The following is a 20,700-nucleotide window of genomic DNA, read 5'->3' as shown; positions in this document are numbered from 1 at the left end:
CGGATGCTGCGGCCGATACACCCCCAACCCCCCCCCCCCGCCCATCTCTTTGGGAAACATGGAGGGGCAGTGTCGGCCGCCGCTCCATGCAGGGTCCGTCTGCCCCCTTCAAGCAGACTGCCAGGGCCCCGTTCAGGAGATCGCAGGGAGTCCCAAGGGTCAGACCCCCGTGATCTATAACGTATCCCCTATCCTTTGCCTGAATTCTCTGGCTGGCATGAGGATTATAAAGGGGGCGGTTTGGATGACTGCTCCATTATAACCTGCGGGGTCAGGTGGATTGGGTCATTTGGTCCCTGACCGGGCCCCATAGCAGTGATTTTCCCTGAGGCTGTGTCCACATGATTGTCAAAGACGGGTGTCCCTGCTCCTTGTAAGGCAGTGGTGTCAAACTGTGGCCCTCCAGATATTCCAAAACTTCAACTCCCGGGTGTGCTGGGAGTTGAAGTTTTGCAACATCTGGAGGGCCGCAGTTTGAAGACAACTGCACTAAGGGATACCATGAGAGGGAAGCCTTGATTTACCTTTCGAGGACAGTGTGCATCCTCTGGAGGAAGCAGACAGACCTTTGGTGTCCAGGCATGCTAGGAGTTGAAGTTTTGTAACATCTGGAGGGCCACAGTTTGACACCACTGTTGTATGGCTGCTCCGCTATCATAGCAACTATCTTTCTTCAGTTTTGCAGTAAATCTTATTTTAAAATGAAGGGTACAAAGTACTATTGCTTAGAAATGCAAAAATGTCCTGGGTTGTTAAGGGGTTAATACTGATAATAAAATCTGTGTTATTCTCTGCAGATTCTTGTACCAGGAGATCAGAGGAGAATCTTATATCTTCAGATTATAAAGCAGATGATGATATCACACAAGATACATATGAAGAACATTCCATTATCCCAGATACACCCTCAGCCCTTCACAGCCAAGATCTGTCATCTCATCCTTATATACAGGTCCTGTCTTCTCAGTCATCACAGGATGTTCAGCAAAAAAAAGAGAAGCCATTTTCATGTCCACAATGTGAGAAATGTTTTACTTGGAAACCAGACCTTGTTAGACATCAAAGAACTCACACAGGAGAGAAACCATTTTCATGCTCAGAATGTGGAAAATGTTTTACTCAGAAATCAGACCTTGTTAAACATCAAAGAACTCACACAGGAGAGAAGCCCTTTTCATGTGCAGAATGTGGGAAATGTTTTGCTGATCAATCAAGTTTTATTCAGCATCAAAGAACTCACACAGGGGAGAAGCCATTTTCATGTGCAGAATGTGGGAAATGTTTTACTTTTAAATCAGGTCTTGTTGTACATCAAAGAACTCACACAGGAGAGAAGCCATTTTCATGTTCAGAATGTGGGAAATGTTTTACTGAGAAATCAGGTCTTGTTTTACATCAAAGAACTCACATAGGGGAGAAGCCATTTTCATGCTCAGAATGTGGGAAATGTTTTACTTTTAAATCAGGTCTTGTTGTACATCAAAGAACTCACACAGGGGAGAAGCCATTTTCATGCTCAGAATGTGGGAAATGTTTTACTTTTAAATCACATCTTGTTGTACATCAAAGAACTCACACAGGGGAGAAGCCATTTCCATGTTCAGAATGTGTAAAATGTTTTACTCAGAAATCAGACCTTGTTGTACATCAAAGAACTCACACAGGGGAGAAGCCATTTTCATGTTCAGAATGTGGGAAATGTTTTGCTCAGAAATCAGATCTTGTTAAACATCAAAGAACTCACACAGGGGAGAAGCCATTATCATGCTCAGAATGTGGTAAATGTTTTACTTTTAAATCACATCTTGTTGTACATCAAAGAACTCACACAGGGGAGAAGCCATTTTCATGCTTAGAATGTGGGAAATGTTTTACTTCTAAATCACATCTTGTTGTACATCAAAGAACTCACACAGGGGAAAGGCCAGTTTCATGCTCAAAATGTGGGAAATGTTTTACTCAGAAATCAGATCTTGTTAGACATCAAAGAACTCACACAGGAGAGAAGTCATTTCAGAGCAATAAATGATGCTGATAACACATCTATATATTATCCATGTACATAGGACAGATGACAGTAATACATACATATATATATATATATATATATATATATATATATATATATTTATATAATATACAGTCATGGCCGTAAATGTTGGCACCCCTGAAATTTTTCTATAAAATGAAGTATTTCTCACAGGAAAGGATTGCAGTAACACATGTTTTGCTATACACATGTTTATTCCCTTTGTGTGTATTGGAACTAAACCAAAAAAGGAGGAAAAAAAGGAAATTAGACATAATGTCATCAAACTCCAAAAATGGTCTGGACAAAATTATTGGCCCCTTAACTTAATATTTGGTTGCTTTTTGACATATGTTTGGGGTCATTGTCCTGCTGGAAGACTCAAGATCTCGGATGCAAACCCAGCTTTCTGACACTGGGCTGTACAGTGCGACCCAAAATCCATTGGTAATCCTCAGATTTCATGATGTCTTGTACATATTCAAGGCCCCCAGTGCCAGAGGCAGCAAAACAACCCAAAACATCATTGACCTCCCCCATATGTCACTGTAGGTTCTGTGTTCTTTTCTTTGTAGGCCTCATTCCCTTTTCAGTAAACAGTAGAATGATGGGCTTTACCAAAAAGCTCTATCTTGGTCTCATCTGTCCACAAGACGTTTTCCCAGAAGGATTTTGGTTACTCAAGTTCATTTTGGCATAATGTAATCTTGCTTTTTTATGTCTCTGTGTCCGCAGTGGGGTCCTCCTGGGTCTAATCCATAGCGGGGTCCTCCTGGGTCTCCTGCCATAGTGGGGTCCTCTTGGGTCTCCTCCATAGTGTGGTCCTCCTGGGTCTCCTCCATAGTGGGGTCCTCCTGGGCCTCCTCCATAGCGTTTCATTTAAATGTCGACGGATAGTTCGCGCTGACACTGATGCTCTCTGAGCCTGCAGGACGGCTTGAATATCTTTGGAACTTGTTTGGGGCTGCTTATCCACCATCCGGACTATCCTGCGTTGACACCTTTCATCATTTTTTCTCTTCCGTCCACGCCCAGGGAGATTATCTACAGTGCCATGGGTTGTAAACTTCTTGATAATGTGGCACACTGTGGACAAAGGCAAATCTAGATCTCTGGAGATGGACTTGTAACCTTGAGATTGTTGATATTTTGCCCCAATTTTGGTTCTCAAGTCCTCAGTTCTCTTCTTCTTTTTCTGTTGTCTATGCTTAGTGTGACACAGACACACAATGCAAAGACTAAGTGAACTTCTCTCCTTTTTATCTGATTTCAGGTGTGATTTATATATTGCCCACGCCTGTTACTTGCCCCAGGTGAGTATAAAGGAGCATCACATGCTTGAAACAATCTTATTTATCCACAATTTTGAAAGGGGCCAATAATGTTGTCCAGCCCATTTTTGGAGTTTGGTGACATTATGTCTAATTTACTTTTTTTCCTCCTTTTTTGGTTTAGTTCCAATACACACAAAGGGAATAAACATGTGTATAGCAAAACCTGTGTTACTGCAATCCTTTCCTGTGAGAAATACTTCATTTTATAGAAAAATTTCAGGGGTGCCGACATTTATGGCCATGACTGTATATTATATACTGCATCTCCAGTTCTCTATGTTATGTGATTTATTATTCTTATATTCATCTCCGCACACTGGACTTATAATAAATGTAATATTGTCCCTGACGTTGTATATAGGGAATGTAACGCGTCAGTGTTGTCCCCGCCCCCTTCTCATTATGATTATAGAGACTTTAATTCAAGGCATCAGACAGGATCCGCGCGTCTCCCTTGAAGATCGTCTCTTCTGAACATAAGACGCTGCAGATACTTTTATTTATCACAAACCCTAGACCAGCGTTTCCCGTCTTGACGTCTATTTTCGGTCTCAGATCATAAAATCCATTTTTCTATATGAGAAGTCGTCAATATGTCAGCGTCCCCCGGGTTCAGTAAACATCGGTGTAATTCTTTTCCTTTTCTTTGTCCTCCCCGGGGTATAAAATCCCTAGAGATCTGATCACATCTGGTACAAGATCTCTTTACTTCACACTTTGCGCCATTATTACACGGATTGAAGACCCAGTTACACGCTCGTAAATTCCCATATATGTCGTGGATTGGAAGGAAAAAGGTTCTTAAATCTTATATTTACCAATAATATTTTATATTTTTACAGTCCGTCCCTATCATAGTACGGAATTGTTATTTTTCTTCTATCCGATGGTTATTTAGTAATTTTGTTATGATTCAGAAGAGACCACGTGTCCCGTATAGACGCTCACCCTGAAGACATTAGACGGCGGTTTTGTGTTTCCGGATTTACACACTTATTATAAAGCTTTTCCTTCGTCTGGATTATTAGAGCTCGTTCGCTCTTCTTTTTCTCATCCTCCCCTTTATATTCCTCCTCATGTGGATATGGAATTCTCCTCAGTCCCTCCTTCTATAGGGCCCATTTTGTGGCCCCCGCACTCCTCCTTGGCCTCTCTAGTTCTTTCCTCTTTTATATATAACTTTGTCGGTATTACGAGACTGCTCTACGACTGATTCTGATTTCCCTTCCCCCCTAACCCCACTTTCTTTACTCCCTATGGTTATTACTAAACACATTTTCCCTCTTCCCCTTTGTGGGAACGTTTACATTCTTTTACGTTACGAGATTTATATTCTTCTACTAAGACTTTGGCCATAGAGGAATCTCAGGCTTTCTGGGGTTTTATAAGTAAATTTATCTTTACTCTCCAATGTTTTAAGCGTTATACTAACATACGTCCCTGAAATTGGTTAGAGAGATTGTATTTATTTCCTAAATAATAATAATATCTAAGCTTTATTCTTATCTGATTTCTTCTGCTCCTAATAGTAACCAAAATGCATCTTATATGAGAAGAGGAGCTGAATATCCAACTCTCTGAAGAACAGTGCGGATTTATCTCTAGCGCTCACGTGGCTCCTCCCCCTGTATTCGTATACAGGAGAGTTCATATAAGTTATATTGTCGGGGGTATGGGACTCCTCCTCTCCTTTTGTCACAATGGTATTACAGAATCTTCTTAATGTTGGAGGTGTGGGAGTGAGTCGTTGACTCTTTTACATATACAGGGGTCTTGCTTGAAAATCCAATCTTTCTGGCGGGAAGATATTTTGATTACCGTATATACTCGAGTATAAGCACATTTTTTTTGTGCTGAAAATGTCCCCCTCGGCTTAAACTGGAGTGAAATAAAAAATAGCAGAGACATCAGTCCAGGCATTCAGGTTGGGGGGTGGGCGGCCATCCATCTTTATCGGGATGGCCTACAGACTCATCCAGGGTAGGGACACTAAAGGGACTGTCTGCACAGGGACCGTCCACATACCAGTGGGAAAAGTGAGCCGGTCTGGTCCAACCTCCCTTCTCCACTCCGCGCTGGCCCCGGAATAGTGATGCTGGAGTAGGGTCGCTACTGCGCATTGAGGCCGCCATGCAGGGAAGTCACAGACGTGTCCCTTTCTCGACTGCCAGGCAACAGGAAAAGACCCGCCCCTGCCATCGAGAGCTACAACTGGAGAGGTGATTAGACGATAAGAGAGGGAGATGATGACAGGAGAGGATGGATGATGCTTGGGGGATGAATGATGACAGGAGGGGGAAGGATGATGACAGGGAATGGGTGTTTGTGTCAGTGGATGATGTCGGGGGATGGATGATGACGGGGGATGGGTGGCAGTGGATGATGACAAGGCGGATGAATGATGACAGGGGGATGGATGATGACGGGGAATGGGTGTTTGTGTCAGTGGATGATGACGGGATGGGTGGCAGTGGATGATGACAAGGGGGATGAATAATGACGGGGGATGGATGATAACTGGGGATGGGTGTTTGTGTTAGTGGATGATGACGGGGGATGGATGTCTGTGGCAGTGGATGATGACAGATGGGGGATGAATGATGATAGCAGGGGGGATGGATAATGACGGGGGATGGAATGATGATGGGGGATGGGTGTTTGTTGCAGTGGGCGATGATAGGCTTATACTCAAATTAATAGATTTTTCCCAGTTTTTTTGTGGTAAAATTCCGCTGTGCAATGTGCCCCCTCCCTTACCCCCTGTGCCACATCCCTAGATCCCTCTGAGCCATTTCATTCTCCCATTAGTACCCTCTGTATAAATTCATCTCTCCCTCTTTATAAAGTGACAGAGGGGGTGATGAATATGCACAGAGGGTAATAAAGGGGTAATAAGGGGGGGCATGGCCAGCGCCGGACATGAGCGGTCGCATGGAGCTGTAGCTCCCGCTCCAACGCCCGTGTTAGCCTCTATCTTGCCTTGATCCTGGCCCAAATTTCAGTCCGGACCCGCTCGCATACCTCAGGGATGCCGGCCAAGCTGGATCCGACCCGCCATAAGGGCGGCACTTCCGCAGAACGGCTAAAGGAATTCACCCGTGACCAGCCCCAAGATGGCGCCAAGGCTGCACATTTCTCCTCCAGGTACCCGCTGGGGCCCTCCCCGTCCAGCCCTGCTGCTTCTGAGGTAGGGTACCGGGCTTCAGAACCCATGCTGCGGGAGGTTTCATCTCAGCTTCTGGCTGCCATAACCTCATGCTAGACCACCCTTACTGGCAAGCTGGAGGAGGTGAAAATAGACGTGGGGCTGCTGAGGCAGGACATGCAGGCCCTGAGGGAGAGGGTCACTCATGCTGAGGGACGCATATCCACTATTGAGGACACCCTGGCCCCTGTTCCTGCCTCCTTATCTGATCTCACTTCTCAGCAGGAATTGAGCAGGCAGGAAGCTGATGATATGGAAAATAGACTAAGGAGAAATAATATACGCATTATTGGGATGCCTGAAAGAGCTGAGGCCTTTGTGGAGCAGTGGCTTAAGGACTCCTTTTCTGATGCACCTTTCTCTATTGCATTTACCGTGGAGCGAGCAGACCGTGTCCCTGCTAAACCGTCCCCCCTGGGGCCCCTCCGCGGTCTTTGCTGGCTCGCATCCTGAATTGCAATGATCGAGACCTGATCCTGCGGCTGGCGCGAAGAGCTCCTGACTTGATCTATGATAATGCTAAAGTTTACATATTTCCTGACTTCTCTGTGGATTTGCAATGTCGGAGGGCTACGTTTGTGGAAGTAAAGAGAAAGCTGCAAGACTTCGGCATCGCTTATTCCATGGCTTATCCGGCCAGACTACGTGTGGTGTATGGTGACCGCACATTGTTCTTCGTTGATCCGGGAGAAGCTACTGATTGGGTGCAGCACCAACGTGGCTCCCCTCGCCGCTGAAGACCTCTGATGTTCCTGCTCTTTTTACCTGCTTCGGATTCCTGATCCTGTATCGCTGCTGAGTACCCCTGCCCCCCCATCCTATCCAACTGGTAGGTCTAAACTGAAACTCACCACTCTACAGCGCCCTAAAGACTTGGGGGGGACTGCATTACCTAACTTTAAGACATTATTTAGCTGGCCAACTGCTTTACTTTCGGCATTGGGTCTCTCCTGAGTCTCAGTCGCCTGCGGAGCTCCATCTAGCCTCCTTTTTAGGGCTCACTTCCATTCGTGGCTTCTTGGAGGGCGCTTTCCCTAGGACGCGCAAGCTCCTTCCATTACACAGACTAGCACTGCAAGTATGGCGCCAGGCACAAATGTTTACTTCCTTTACTGATGTTAAAGATGACCTTCCCCTATGGCATAACCCTCACCTCCCTCATCTGACGGACGCTCTAGATCGCCCCTTCTGGATAGTGCATGGGGTGACGCAGTTGGTCGACTTGTTTCAGCAAGATGTCCTGAAAACCATTACACAGGTCCAGACCGACTTTGGGGTTCCCCGTGAAGCATTCTATAGGTATTTACAACTCCGACATGCCCTGAATGCCCAGTTCCCCTCCCCGAGACCACCCATCTCTACATACCCCCTCATTGGGATCCTTCGATCCCAAGGACCGCAGGGCTTAATTTCCATGCTGTACACACACCTCACCAGGGCTAAAGTTGCTGCTACTACTGACTCGGCGGAGGCTTATTGGAAGGCATGCGTCCCTTCGCTTACGGCGGCGGAATGGTCCGAGATACTGTCCTCTCATTTATCAGTGTCTCCGGCAGCCAATAATAAATTAATCCAACTTTACATTACTCATCATTGTTATCTTACTTCGATACGACTTCACAGAATGGGACGGGTGCCTTCTGATGCCTGCCCCAGAAGTCATTCCCCTAGAGCTGACTTTTGGCAAATGTTATGGCAATGTCCTTTCCTACAGTCATACTGGCGTAGTATTACAGATTTCCTGTCGTCTCTCATCTCTATCCCGGTCATCCTAGATCCTCTGATATGTCTATTTGGTTTACTCCCTGAGGAATCTTGGCAACACCACATGTGGATATTTTTGCGTGCGGTGTTGTTTTTAACCAGGTAAGCGGTGGCTCTACGCTGGATGGACCCTCAGTGGAGAAAGCTAGTCAATTCTATACTTCCTTATGAACAATTGGTCTTCAAGCATAGGAAATGCCCTGATAAATTCCAACAGGTGTGGGGGACTTGGTGTGGCTCCCCCCTTACTAGATACTCGCCCTCTGCATTTACATCACTAATGTCCTCTGGGGCCTTTGGCTCTCCCTTTTAACCATCCCCTCTGGGGCACCGGTAGATAATAACTTTTCCATGTTTATCATCTTTACCTTGTGCTTGGTCAGTGCCGTTTGACCCTGACACTCTATTATTGTACCTTGAGGCAGCGCTTCTAGTTTTAGTTATGTTTATTGTTCTTAGGTTGGGATTCCCCTGATTGTGCCACTCTAAATGGATTGTATGACCTTATGACGTACTGTCTAATTGTTTTATCTATGTCCTTATTTTGTCATACATATCTCCATTCTGTGGAGCTGTTGTAACTGCTTTTATTCAAACGTCAATAAAACGAGTTTAAAAAAAAATAAAGGGGTAATAATATAGCACAGAGGGGGATCAAGAGGAAATGATGTGGCACAGGGGGTAATAAAGGGAGGGGGGATTTGTCACAGGGTAAATAAAGTGGCACAGGGGGCAGTCATCTTATGGATATGGGATGAGATGTCTAGGGGCGGAGTACTACTAAGTAAGTCCCAAAAAACGGCTATTAAAGAATCCAATTCATGTCAATGGGATTTTTGACCATCCTTCATGATCAGTTACGTCCCCTTATGACTAACATCCGTTATTTTTGACGGGGCAAATAACGGTGCATGCACTCATTTTTGTCCCGTCAAAAATAACGTTGGATTAACAGACGTTAAAATTTTAACATTGAAGCCTATGGATGATGAATGTTCACAAATGACATCCGTTAGCACCCAGTATTTTTATATTCCGTTATGATCCGTTATTGCTACTGAGCATGCTCCATACGACATCACAACCAGAAGGGGTTAAAACGGACATAAAATAACGGACTATAACAGTGCATAATGGATGAAATAATGGGTGATAACGGATGGAATATATCAATAATTTTGATAGAATGCCTGTTATAATAATATACATTGGGTATCAGTTATCACCCGATATGTTCAGTTATTGTATCTATTTTTTAATGATCTGTTTTTGCAGAATAACGGGTGTCAGAAGGCAGGAAGATGGCGGTAGTGTGAAAGAAACCTAACGTGTCATGTGACGAGGCGGCACTGTAATAGCGTCACACTCCATCTCATTATCTTTTTGTAATTTGTGTCGGTTTTGCCGAGCCCTGTAGTATCGCCTTGTTCTATCATTTTCCATTACTTGCCTCTAGGTATATTATCTGGGTCACATGACATTTCACCTCTCTTTATCATGTCCAGAGTCCTGATGTGGAGTCAACACAGTTTGTAGGGTTTGTGGTATAATGATTCCTATAAGGAGAATAATAGGGTTTGTGGTATAATGATTCCTATACGGAGAATTATAGGGTTTGTGGTATAATGATTCCTATACGGAGAATTATAGGGTTTGTGGTATAATGATTCCTATACGGAGAATTATAGGGTTTGTGGTATAATGATTCCTATACGGAGAATTATAGGGTTTGTGGTATAATGATTCCTATACGGTGAATTATAGGGTTTGTGGTATAATGATTCCTATACGGAGAATATGTTGTGATACATGGTGGTTTTCCACATCCTGGTCCTTGTGTATTAGACTGAAAATAGTTCTTAGTGTCTGTGAGGGATCTGGTGCCAAAAAATATTAGTCCTGAGGTAAAAATCCTGATGAGTGTCGGGTGTTTTATGTGGTATCTGGTGAGGTCACTTTGGTACAAGGACTGGCATGGATCCACATAGGCTTTCCTTTCTATTACTGCAGTGGTTGTTGTCAGCAGGACTTGGAAAGGCCGGTCACATGGAGGTCAGGACTCTTTGTGTCTCTTTCTCACCACCCGATCTCCAGGATCTATATCAGGAGTTTTACCATCTGGAATAGAATAAAGACTTGTGTATGCGCTTGTTGTACGCGCTTGTGTACGGCCGCACATAGCTAGATAGGTGACTGTGTTACATCTGCAGGAGCTGTGGACAGTACAAATCTGTTCTAGGAGCACAACCAAAAAGTGTCCCCCCATAAGGAGACAACCCGCTGCTTCTTCATAACATCGTTCATAAGGTTGTAAAAGACCAGAGTCCATAAAGTTCAATCCATATCCCTATTGTGTCCCTACTGTGCTGACCCAGAGGAAGGCTAAAAACCCTTATGAGGCTGATTCCCATCGCCCCATGACGGGGGGAAAATTCCTTTCCAACTCCAAATATCAGAATAAATCCCTGGATCAATGTTCTGTCCCAATAAATCCATAACCGGCTCCTATTACCTGCATCATAATTCATCCAGTAAAGTGCGACCTCCATCACTATCAATAACTTCTGGAACTACCTACCATATCCTTCACAATCTGCCCTGCTGCCATCTTTACATCGCCATTTCTCCCCGGATAGGCCTTAGGCTAACCTGAAAAGAGATCCACACACACCAAAAAGTATTCATACACCTCCTCACAAGGAGACCGGAATATAGTCTATCTGCAGTCACCAAAACGGGTAAAGCGCTACGTTTAGGAGGCACCTGCACTGCTTTCCCTACATTAGGTCTTGCACAGGTCATGCCGGCCGGTGTTTACCTGGTGACCACTGTGGTAAATCCTGGGGCTATCCAGTGATCACTCACCAGTGATATTATAGTCATTTTCCAGTTGTGGGTGACTCCATGAGTCTCCGGGGACATCATTGGGCACAGAACCTTTGGTAGACAGATTTTATCCTTGTAGTTTTTATACAGACCGGTATCATTCAGGGCAGCTCATTGCTTTATCCACTTGCCCTCCTCGGTGCCTCTGGAGACCTTTTAAGATGGTTGCGTCAACCACATCAGGTCCATTGTGCTTTTCTTACCTGTAATAGAGAAACAGACTTGTCCTGGGCCCTCGGCCCCTTAACAGATTGTTAAACTGCTTTGTCAGTAATATCCTATCCTCTTGTCTGCTCAGCAGAAAGTGAGAACATTAAAGGGACACTCTGGTGCTAGACGGATGGAAATGTGAGAGAATATGTTTTATTTAGCCATGTTGTTCAGGTGCCTTGAGCTTTAAAGGGGTACTCCACTGCCCCAGCGTTCGGAACATTATGTTCCGAACGCTTGGATCAGGCGGCGGGAATCATGATATCACGGCCACACTCCTTGTGACATCACGCCAGGCTCCCTCAATGCAAGTCTATTGGAGGGGGCGTGGCATGAAATCACGAGGGGCGTGGCCATGACGTCACGGCCCCGCCGCCAGCACGCAGTGTTCAAAACGAATGCCGGATGCTGCACAGAGATCGAAGATCTTATCCTCTATCCTTTGGATAGATAGATTTGGATAGGAGATAAGATGTCTAGGGGCGGAGTACCCCTTTAAATCATGTCTAACAAGTCCTTTCCTTGAACGGAGAGCGCACAGCTGGCTTCAGCCCCTCAGAGAGCTGGGAACCAACCATAGAGCCACCTGGTTAATTCTAATACAACTTGTTCTTCCCTCTATAACCTAAGGAAGGACCCTGTGTAGAGTAGGAGACCCCACTAATCTAACACCTATAGGATCAGAATGTCCTAGAAGCCAGAAGATAGAAGTGATTTTATATGTCTAATCTGCTCATGTCCTGTTACCTTGTAGCCATATATGAGACTCTTTTCCTACCATGTAAAATTATAGAGATGACATCGCTGGATCGGTGACTACGTTATAAAAGAAAAACTTTTTTTTGCCCCAATGTCTCTTTTATTGTTAACAAAAGATATAAAAGAAAGTAACAAATCATCGTTACACCACAATAATATTCATATTGCCCCAATAATACAAAACTTACAAACAAAAAATCTTTATAATAAAAAAGAAAGAAATAGATAAACCCGACGTCTTGGATAAGACATAATAAATAATTATTTAATGAAAAGGTTCTAATATAAATATGGCGCAACAACATATTTATAATGCAGCATACTACATACGGGGGAGTACTGGAGAAAGACCTGGATTTCTATTTCTAGACAAATATGTCCCCAGATACACGTCCTGCGCTCCTCTGGATCACTGGGATACATTAGAGGGTCGTTTATTAAACTTGGACATGAGTACAAGAAACAAGATAACACACGACTAGACATGTTAAAGGGATACTCCGCTCCCCATTTAGTTCTAAACACTGAGTGCAGGCTTCTGTGGTTGCCCCGCCCCCTTGTGATGTCACGTCCCGCCCCCTCAATGCAAGTCTACAGAGATGGGCGGGCGACCACAGAAGCCTGCACCCAGTGTTTGGGAATAAATGTTCCGGACGCTGGGGAGTGGAGTATCCCTTTAACCCCTTAAGGACGCAGGACGTACTCAAACGGCCCCTTTTCCAAGTCCTTAAGGACGAGTCCTGTCAAATCTCGGCCCCCCGCCGCTAGCTGGAGCGGAGCCGGTGCCGGATGCCTGCTGAAATCGTTCAGCAGGCATCACGGCACATCGCCCAGGGGGGGTCATGATGACCCCCCATGTCGGCGATGGCTGCAAATCGCTGGACAATTCAGCCCAGCGATCTGCGGAAGATTCCGGGTCAATCAGGTCTCCAGTGACCCGGAATTACAGGCTGTTCGGGGCCGTCTCTGACGGCCCCGAACAGCCAGAGCCTGCAGGGGTGAGGTGGCACTGGTGCCACCTCACGAACGCCCTGATTCGTCGGCCGGTTTACCGGCCGACCAATCAGGGCACCTGCTGCGGGTGTCTCAACCTGCTCCGCCCCTCTTCCGGAGCATGTGAGCGGGTGCGGGACGTGGACCCCGGGAGCTGGGGACCCCGATCCCCGGCGTCAATGTTGGGATCGGGGCCCCAGGAGCGGCGGCAGCAACAACGAGGGACTGACCTGTGTCCTGGAGCAGCAGTGAGTGACAGCTCCCAGCATGCAAAAAGGGCATGCTGGGAGCTGTAGTTATGCAACAGCAGGTGGCAGACCACCACAACTCCCAGCATTCCCTTATGGGCATGCTGGGACTTATAGTTTTGCAACAGCTGGAGGCACATTTTTTCTATGGAAAAGTGTACCTTCAGCTGTTGTATCACTACATCTCCCAGCATGCCCTTCTGTGATCAATACATGCTGGGAATTGTAGTTTTGCAACAGCTGGAGGCACACTGGTTGGAAAATACTGAGTTAGGTAACAGAACCTAGCTGAAGGTTTTCCAACCAGTGTGCCTCCAGCTGTTGCAAAACTACAACTCCCAGCATGTACTGACAGACTGAGCATGCTGGGAGTTGTAGTTTTGCAACAGCTGGAGGCACACTGGTTGGAAAATACTGAGTTAGGTAACAGAACCTAACTGAAGGTTTTCCAACCAGTGTGCCTCCAGCTGTTGCAAAAGTACAACTCCCAGCATGCACAGTCTGTCAGTACATGCTAGGAGTTGTAGTTTTGAAACAGCTGGAGGTTTGCCCCCCCATGTGAACGTACAGGGTACATTCACACTGGCGGGTTTACAGTAAGTTTTCTGCTTCAAGTATGAGCTGTGGCAAATTTTTCGCCGCAGCGCGAACTCCTAGCGGTAAATTCACTGTAAACCTCCGCCAGTGTGAACGTACCCTAAAAACACTACACTACACTACACTAACACATAATAAAGGGTAAAACACTACATATACACCCCTTTACACTGTCCCCCCAATAAAATAAAATAAACGTATTGTACGGCAGTGTTTCCAAAACAGAGCCTCCAGCTGTTGCAAAACAACAACTCACAGCATTTCCGGACAGCCAATGACTGTCCAGGCATGCTGGGAGTTTAGCAACAGCTGGAGACACCCTGTTTGGGAATCACTGGCGTAGAATAACCCTTTGTCCACCACTGTGCAATCTCTAATTTAGTCCTCAAATGCACATGGCGCTCTCTCACTTCAGAGCCCTGTCGTATTTCAAGGAAACAGTTTAGGGCCACATATGGAGTATCTCCGTACTCGGGAGAAATTGCACTACTAATTTTGGGGGCTTTTTTTTCCTTTTACCCCTTATGAAAAAGAAAAGTTGGGGTCTACACCAGCCTGTTAGTGTAAAAAAAAATTTTATTTACACTAACATTCTGGTGTTGTCCTTTACTTTTTATTTTCACGGGAGGTAAAAGGAGAAAAAGACCACCAAAATTTGTAACGCAATTTCTCCTGAGTACGGAAATACCCCATATGTGGGCGTAAAATGCTCTGCGGACGCACAACAAGGCTCAGGAGTGAGAGTGCACCATGTACATTTGAGGCCTAAATTGGTGATTTGCACAGGGGTGGCTGATTTTACAGCGGTTCTGACATAAACCCCAAAAAATAAATACCCACATGTGACCCCATTTTGGAAACAACACCCCTCACGGAATGTAACAAGGGGTATAGTGAGCCTTTACACCCCACAAATTTTCATTAAAGTTGGATGGGAAAATGAAAAAAAATAATTTTTTTCACTAACATGCTGGTGTCACCCTAAATTTTTCATTTTCTCACGGTAAAATAAAAAAAATCCCCCCAAAATTCATAACCCCATTTCTTCTGAGTAAGAACATACCCCATATGTGGATGTAAAGTGCTCTATGGGTGCACTACAATGCTCAGAAGAGAAGGAGCGCCATTGGGATTTTGAAGAGAAAATTTGTCCGGAATTGAAGGCCACGTGTGTTAACAAAGCCCCCATGGTACCAGAACAATGGACCCCCCCCCCCCCATATGTGACCCCATTTTGGAAACTACACCCTTCATGTAATGTAATAAGGGGTACAGTGAGCATTTACGCCCCACAGGTGTCTGACAGATTTTTGGAACAGTGATCCGTGAAAATGAAAAATTTAATTTTACATTTGCACAGCCCACTGTTCCAAAGATCTGTCAAACGCCAATGGGGTGTAAATACTCACTGCACCACTTATTAAATTCTGTGAGGGGTGTAGTTTCCAAAATAGGGTCACATGTGGGGGGGTCCACTGTTCTGGCACCACGGGGGGCTTTGTAAATGCACTTGGCCCCTGACTACCATTCCAAACGAATTCTCTTTCCAAAAGCTCAATGGTGCTCCTGCTCTTCTGAGCATTGTAGTTCGCCCATAGTGCACTTCAGGTCAACTTATGGGGTACCTCCATACTCAGAAGAGATGGGGTTACAAATTTTGGGGGGTATTTTCTGCTATTAACCCTTGCAAAAATGTGAAATTTGGGGGGAAACACATTTTAGTGGGAAAAAAAGCATTTTTGGTAAAAAAAAAATATTTTTTTTTACATATGCAAAATTCGTGAAACCCCTGTGGGGTATTAAGGCTCACTTTATTCCTTGTTACGTTCCTCAAGGGGTCTAGTTTCCAAAATGGTATGCCATGTGTGTTTTTTTTGCTGTTCTGGCACCATAGGGGCTTCCTAAATGCGACATGTCCCCCGAGCAAAATTTGCTCTCAAAAAGCCAAATATCACTCCTTCTCTTTTGAGCATTGTAGTTTGTCCGTAGTGCACTTCAGGTCAACTTATGGGGTACCTCCATACTCAGAAGAGATGGGGTTACACATTTTGGGGCGTATTTTCTGCTATTAACCCTTGCAAAAATGTGAAATTTGGGGGGGAAACACACATTTTAGTGAAAAAATATATATTTTTTTTACATATGCAAAAGTCGTGAAACACCTGTGGGGTATTAAGGCTCACTTTATTCCTTGTTACGTTCCCCAAGGGGTCTAGTTTCCAAAATGGTATGCCATGTGTTTTTTTGCTGTTCTGGCACCATAGGGGCTTCCTAAATGCAACATGCCCCCCAAAAACCATTTCAGAAAAACGTACTCTTCAAAATCCCCTTGTCGCTCCTTCGCTTCTGAGCCCTCTACTGCGCCCGCCGAACAATTTACATTGACATATGAGGTATGTCCTTACTCGACAGAAATTGGGCTACAAAAACAAGTATACATTTTCTCCTTTTACCCCTTATAAAATGCAAAAATTGGGTTTACAAGAACATGCGAGTGTAAAAAATGAAGATTGTGAATTTTCTCCTTCACTTTGCTGCTACTCTTGTGAAACACATAAAGGGTTAAAACACTTACTGATTGTCATTTTGAATACTTTGGTGGTGTAGTTTTTATAATGGGGTCATTTGTGGGGTATTTCTAATATGAAGACCCTTCAAATCCACTTCAAACCTGAACTGGTCCCTGAAAAAAAGCGAGTTTGAAAATATTGTGAAAAATTGGAAAATTGCTGCTGAACTTTGAAGCCCTCTGGTGTCTTCCAAAAGTAAAAACATGTCAATTTTATGATGCAAACATAAAGTAGACATATTGTATATGTGAACCAAAAAATTTTTTGGGGAATATAAATTTTTCCTTACAAGCAGAGAGCTTCAAAGTTAGAAAAATGCAAAATTTTCAATTTTTTCATCAAATTTTGGAATTTTTCACCAAGAAAGGATGCAAGTTACCACAAAAATTTACCACTATGTTAAAGTAGAATATGTCCCGAAAAAACAATCTCAGAATCAGAATGATAACTAAAAGCATTCCAGAGTTATTAATGTTTAAAGTGACAGTGGTCAGAATTGCAAAAAATGGCCGAGTCCTTAAGGTGAAAAAGGGCTCAGTCCTTAAGGGGTTAAGTGGTGCAGCAAGTCACGCAGGCCGGGATGTAACAAGTTAAACTTTCCTGGCATACAGGTCCAAGCTTTAGGCTATAATCCCCACCATTTTCTGTAACAATAATGGCTGGAACATTAAACTGTGCACAAAAAGCCATTTCCCCATTACATTTATAGGGATTCTACAGGAAATATTTGCTCCTTTTGGGACAGATTTTTGAGCCTTTTTTGGGGCCTTTTCTATCCCAGAAATGGTGATAAAACATAGTGGGAAGATATTGGTATTGTGAAGCAGCCGGCATGGTTCTTAGTTGTGTAATGTGTCCAGTAGGGGGCGAGAGTCACACTGGGGAGATTTATCAAAACCCTTCAAGAGGAAAAGGTGCCCAGTTACCCATAGCAACCAATCAGATCGCTTCTTTCATTTTTACCAGATCATTAGGGGGGCAGTGTCATAGATCATTATGGGGCAGTGGTGCAGATCGTTAGGGCAGTAGTGCAGATCATTAGAGGGCAGTGGTGCAGATCATTAGGGGGCAGTGGTGCAGATAATTAGCGGGCAGTGTCAAAGATCATTAGGGGACAGTGGTGGAGATCATTAGGGCAGTAGTGCAGATCACTAGAGGGCAGTGTCAAAGATCCTTAGGGGGCAGTAGTGCAGATCATTAGGGGGGCAGTAGTGCAGATCATTAGGGCAGTAGTGCAGATCATTAGGGGGCAGTGTCAAAGATCATTAGGGGGCAGTGTCAAAGATCATTAGGGGGGCAGTAGTGCAGATCATTAGGGGGCAGTAGTGCAGATCGTTAGGGGGGCAGTAGTGCAGATCATTAAGGGGGACAGTAGTGCAGATCATTAGGGGGCAGTGTCAAAGATCATTAGGGGGCAGTAGTGCAGATCATTAGAGGGCAGTAGCGCAGATCATTATGGGGCAGTAGTGCAGATCATTAGGGGGACAGTGGTGCAGATCATTAGGGGGCAGTAGTACAGATCATTAGGGGGCAGTAGTGCAGATCATTAGAGGGCAGTGGTGCAGATCATTAGGGGGGCAGTGGTGCAGATAATTAGCGGGCAGTGTCAAAGATCATTAGGGGACAGTGGTAGAGATCATTAGGGCAGTAGTGCAGATCATTAGGGGGCAGTAGTGCAGATCATTAGGGGGGCAGTAGTGCAGATCGTTAGGGGGGCAGTAGTGCAGATCATTAAGGGGGACAGTAGTGCAGATCATTAGGGGGCAGTGTCAATGATCATTAGGGGGCAGTGGTGCAGATAATTAGCGGGCAGTGTCAAAGATCATTAGGGGACAGTGGTAGAGATCATTAGGGCAGTAGTGCAGATCATTGGGGGGCAGTGTCAAAGATCATTAGGGGGCAGTGTCAAAGATCATTAGGGGGCAGTAGTGCAGATCATTAGGGGGCAGTAGTGCAGATCGTTAGGGGGGCAGTAGTGCAGATCATTAAGGGGGACAGTAGTGCAGATCATTAGGGGGCAGTGTCAATGATCATTAGGGGGCAGTGTCAAAGATCATTAGGGGGGCAGTAGTGCAGATCATTAGGGGGCAGTAGTGCAGATCGTTAGGGGGGCAGTAGTGCAGATCATTAGGGGGACAGTAGTGCAGATCATTAGGGGGCAGTGTCAAAGATCATTAGGGGGGCAGTAGTGCAGATCATTAGGGGGCAGTAGTGCAGATCGTTGGGGGGGCAGTAGTGCAGATCATTAGGGGGGCAGTAGTGCAGATCATTAGGGGGGCAGTAGTGCAGATCATTAGGGGGGCAGTGGTGCAGATCATTAGAGGGCAGTAGCGCAGATCATTATGGGGCAGTAGTGCAGATCATTAGGGGGACAGTGGTGCAGATCATTAGGGGGCAGTAGTACAGATCATTAGGGGGCAGTAGTACAGATCATTAGGGGGCAGTGGTGCAGATCATTAGGGGGGCAGTAGTGCAGATCATTAGGGGGGCAGTAGTGCAGATCATTAGGGGGCAGTAGTGCAGATCATTAGGGGGGCAGTAGTGCAGATCATTAGGGGGCAGTAGTGCAGATCATTAGGGGGCAGTAGTGCAGATCATTAGGGGGAAGTAGTGCAGATCATTAGGGGGACAGTAGTGCAGATCATTAGGGGGCAGTAGTGCAGATCATTAGGGAGCAGTAGTGCAGATCATTAGGGGGAAGTAGTGTGGTAGTCGGGTGATACAAGCTAGCTGCAGGGTCTGGTGGTATTAACCCTGTGTGGGGGCGAGTTGGTATTAACCCCTTACTTGTATCGTGACGCCAGGGTGCAGGTTTTTCCAGTTGGTTCACTGCCGCTAATCTGCCCAGAAACGGTGATGGAAGTAATAGAATGTCCACGGCTGAAGTTATCAGAACGTTAACTCTTTCCTTGTAGCTTGTGCAGCAATAACAACCATTAACAGTCTTTACGGTTCTGAGGTCTCTGGTTTGCAGGTAACCTCGCACACTTGTCAGGACTGAGCATACACTTGAGTGAACCACTGTGCTACTGTTACTTTGGCTTGGAAGTAGTCCCGGAGTTATAAGTGGCTGCTGTGAGATGGCTTGAGGCCTATCTGAGATGAGTAGAGATAAGAGATAAATCTGTGCTTGTCTTATCTGATGATCCCGGAACTAACACAGGAACAAACAGGAAGAAGGATCAGAATACAGCCCTTTATATAGTGTGGGCTAGACTAATGCTCATTGGTGGCAAGTTACTTAGTTACCTGTGACCATTCAATCATGGGTACATCACATGACTCGCAGGTCCTAACATATATCACATGATAAACGGATCACATGACTTAACCCCTTAAGGACACAGCTCATTTTCACCTTAAGGAAGCAGCCCTTTTTTGTAATTCTGACCACTGTCATTTTATTAATGACTCTAAGACGCTTTTACCGATTATTCTGATTCTGAGAGATTGTTTTTTCGTGGCATATTCTACTTTATTTTGGTGGTAAATTTTTGTCGTTACTTGCATCCTTTCTTGGTGAAAAATCCCAAAATGTCATAAAAATTTTAAAAATTTAACATTTTTCTAACTTTGAAGCTCTCTACTTGTAAGGAAAATGGATATTCCAAATAAATTATATATTGATTCACAAATACAACATGTCTACTATATGTTGGCATCATAAAATGGACATATTTTTACTTTTTGAAGACATTAGAGGGCTTCAAAGTAGAGCAACAATTTTCCAAATGTTCATGAAAATTGCAAAATCTGAAGGGAGAGATGTTACAGAACTACAACTCCCAGCATGCCTGGGCAGTCTAGGCATGCTGAGAGTTGTAGTTTGGCAACATCTGGAGGGCCACCATTTGGGCACCACTGTAATAGTGGTCTCCAAACTGTGACCCTCCAGATGTTGCAAAACTACAAAGCCCAGCATGCCCAGACAGCCTTTGGCTGTCTGGGCATGCTGGGAGTTGCAGCTTGGGAACCACTAGAAGGGCAGCAGTAAAGATCGCTTTACTGACACCTTTCTTCCCCCCCCCCCCCACCGTCGCCTCCCTACCTTCGCCGCTGATCTCCGCAGTCTTCACCGATGATCGGCGGTCCTCACGGCATCTTC

The 20,700-nt window shown here is 45.0% G+C and overlaps 1 protein-coding gene across 4 annotated transcripts in view; it reads left to right on the top strand.

The window, feature by feature from the left end:
- LOC130342044 (oocyte zinc finger protein XlCOF22-like) overlaps window positions 1-20,700 on the top strand; it is an 81,485-nt gene that overhangs the window by 30,188 nt on the left and 30,597 nt on the right. For 3 of the 4 annotated variants that reach the window (XM_056554245.1, XM_056554244.1, XM_056554246.1), the window contains one exon: window positions 798-2,076. In XM_056554245.1, coding sequence (XP_056410220.1) covers window positions 798-2,029 — 1,232 coding nt within the window. In that variant the 3' untranslated portion in view covers window positions 2,030-2,076. Of the gene's footprint in view, window positions 1-797; window positions 2,077-20,700 lie in introns of those variants that run through there. The other variant, XM_056554247.1, reaches the window with a different exon arrangement.

The sequence above is a fragment of the Hyla sarda genome, unplaced genomic scaffold (genome assembly GCF_029499605.1).
Source record: "Hyla sarda isolate aHylSar1 unplaced genomic scaffold, aHylSar1.hap1 scaffold_635, whole genome shotgun sequence".
Lineage (NCBI taxonomy): Eukaryota > Metazoa > Chordata > Amphibia > Anura > Hylidae > Hyla > Hyla sarda.
This window is presented reverse-complemented; position numbering and strand designations above follow the sequence as displayed.